The sequence below is a fragment of the Nematolebias whitei genome, chromosome 5 (genome assembly GCF_014905685.2).
Source record: "Nematolebias whitei isolate Nwh7 chromosome 5, NemWhi1, whole genome shotgun sequence".
In the NCBI taxonomy this organism is placed as follows: domain Eukaryota; kingdom Metazoa; phylum Chordata; class Actinopteri; order Cyprinodontiformes; family Rivulidae; genus Nematolebias; species Nematolebias whitei.
Genome location: NC_056502.1, coordinates 27,070,830 through 27,073,628, shown reverse-complemented (window position 1 = coordinate 27,073,628; position 2,799 = coordinate 27,070,830). Strand labels below are relative to the sequence as shown.

Genomic DNA, 2,799 nt, shown 5'->3' with positions numbered 1-2,799 from the left:
TGATCTCTTCTATTGATCCTTCCTAAAGGGAATGAAACAAGGCCAGAGGCCTAATGAGACGAAAATGTCAGCGCCAACTTTAATTCTGTTCTGACCCACATTTGTGTCCAATTGGAGCTGACAATTATAAACTCCTGCAAAGGTTAAAACGTCAACTCTCCAGAGCCAAAATAAATTTAACTAAGGAGACAACAAGTACATTGTACTGCATTGTATACTATTGTATCATACTGTATGGTACCACATCATAGTATATTGCATTGTATTGCACTGTATTGTCTTGTACTGTATCATTGTCTTGTAATGAATCACAATACATTTTTGTATCACTTGTCAAGTGTAAAAAAAGCATTTGTTGCCTAAAATGTTACAGTACAACTGTGCATACAGTTTATAGTTATTGGTTTCCTTACCACTTTGAATGAACTGCTGAGCTGAAAATGCAGCACAAGCACATTCACAGAAAATAAGTTTTGAACACAACCTATGAGCAAATAAAGTAACTGTTGTACTCAGTGCAGCGTTTGATCGTCTGAGAACTAAGGCAAATCATGAAAAGTATCAAGCAGCACTGCCTCCTCAGCAACATACCCTTCAACACATTTGCTCTTCTCAAAATCTGAGTATTCCTTGTGAAATAAATAAACAAAAAACTTCGGAGAAGAGTCATGTTGTTGAATAGCTCTGGTTTTCTAGCTTTCTTTGTGGGCTTTATTTTCTCAAAAGTGCTCTGTGAAATGATTTTTTTACTCAAGTATTAAGAACAGATTTGGATAAATTTAAATGTGGGAATAAACCACTACAAGCAGTGATGTAAGAGGACCTTTCAAACAGAGAAACTGCTCACATGGATCAATGAACACTCTGACACAATCTGCACGCTCTGGATCCTTAGCTGGATGTTGCTTGATGCCTTCATGCGCATCTCAATCAAGTCCCTGACTTTGTGCTCACTGGCTGAATGTTCTGCACTTTGGAAAGTGTGACTGGAACTTTGCCCTCCCCGGGGGTCGGTGCTCTCATTACTGGTGTACCTGTCACATAGAATATCACTGTTAGTTTGGCGTCTATAAACCTACAACTTGTTTTGCACTTTCTCATTTGGTGTCAAGTGCTTCCTTACCAACGGTTGCTGCCAGCCGCTCCTTAAACCTCTGCTGGAGATATTGCTCCTTCTTGGAGTAGTTTTTGGCAAAAGCAGAAAGCAGGAGACCAATGGCCATGTAGGTTCCACCCACACAAAACAGCACGGCGCCAGTCAGCTTACAGACATCCAGGGCATGATTGAAACTGACGGCGTGGCTGTTTCCCAAAACATGACAATCAGTTTACAGCAAAAATAATGTAACTCATGTTAAAGTAACTCAAATATAATTGTAAAAAATAGTAAATATTAGAGTCTAACTAAGATTAGACAATTGGAAAAATTTATGTTGCTTTAGTTGGAGAAGTATTGTTTCCAGTTTCTTAAACCCCTATGCTTCTATGATTCTCAGTAGAACTTGAATACAGTAGTCCCTCGCTACTTCGTGGTTCGACTTTTGCGGACTCACTCTTTCGAGGTTTTTCAACACAAGATTGTACATGACACAAAATTGTCAACTTTAATATTACTCAAGTGATTGGGGTGGTACAAGATAAAAAGTTAACGAAAAAAAATACTTCGAATAGGCACCGCCAATTTGTAATTTTCTTTCAGTAAGCCTACACTGCAACGCCAGTCAAAAGAACTATATTACCCAGAAGCCAACAGTGTTTCCAGTTACTGCTTTCTGCCAAAATGGAGGAAAAGTTTTGCAACGCAAATTCAGAAGTAACTATCTATCTATTAAGCTCACAGAACTAGCAGAAAAGTCACAAATAATCCTGAAGCTTCTTGAATCTCAGTTATCCATGTGCACATCAACCTGGACAGGGCGGTGGGCTTCGTCGCTGCAAGGTAGGTCTGCAGGAGCAGAACCGAGCTGCTGTTCTGCAGAGCTGGTGAGTCAAATGTTGCAGTACTGTACAGTACATATATGTATGTTGCTAAAATTACGTAGGTTTAAGAACATTCTGATGCATGCTCAATAATCCAGGTAGAAAAATCTAAAAAAGTTAAATCTGGTCCTCTGGACATTAAAAAAAAAAACCAAAACAAAGCAAAACAACAAAAAATGTAGAAACGTTTCGTCTCTCGTCCGAGAGACTTCTTCAGTCTGAGGTGCTGTTTTCAGCTAAGTCTCTTAAATAGCACCTTCTCAGAGTGGATCAACCAGTTTTGCTGCTGACAACCAAAACCAGCTGATCACATGCTCAATTTACTATTGAGGCCTTGAAGGCCAAAGAAGAGCACATTAAACAGAAACTAACTATGTGTCTAGATCAGACCACACTTCAGCAAGTGTTGGACTGTACAGATCAGGCACGTTTAGCACAGCATGTCAAGTCCAAGACTCGACAACAAAACAAGTTTAACTTACTAATAACTCATCAACACCATCACTATTCCAATAACAACACATTCAGTGTAGGACAACACTCCAGTAGTCAATTACATGCCAGAGAGACAGAAAAGTGGGTGAAGAATTTATCTGACAGACAGCTCACCCAGCCAGAGACAGAGATTCTTGCCAGGGGACTGAACTTTGCGGTTGCACCAAGTAGAATTCCTCTGGTGGAGATGATCACAGCTACTGAGTCAGCCATCCGCAACAACAAAATTAAAGAGGCTGAAGCAGAACAGCTCAGAATCAAAGTTTCAGCCTGCCTCAGCAATGCCAAACCACCACCTTCCAACATCAGTAGAGAGGAGAGGGA

General features: G+C 40.1%; 1 protein-coding gene across 2 annotated transcripts in view; it reads right to left on the bottom strand.

Moving 5' to 3' along the window:
- Nucleotides 1-577: 577 nt before the first annotated feature.
- nrsn1 (neurensin 1) overlaps nt 578-2,799 on the bottom strand; it is a 13,700-nt gene continuing 11,478 nt past the window's right edge. For both annotated transcript variants that reach the window (XM_037677079.1, XM_037677080.1), the window contains exons 5-6: nt 1,124-1,302; nt 578-1,034 (exon numbers count right to left, since the gene is read on the bottom strand). In XM_037677079.1, coding sequence (XP_037533007.1) covers nt 931-1,034; nt 1,124-1,302 — 283 coding nt within the window. In that variant the 3' untranslated portion in view covers nt 578-930. The remainder of the gene's footprint in view (nt 1,035-1,123; nt 1,303-2,799) is intronic.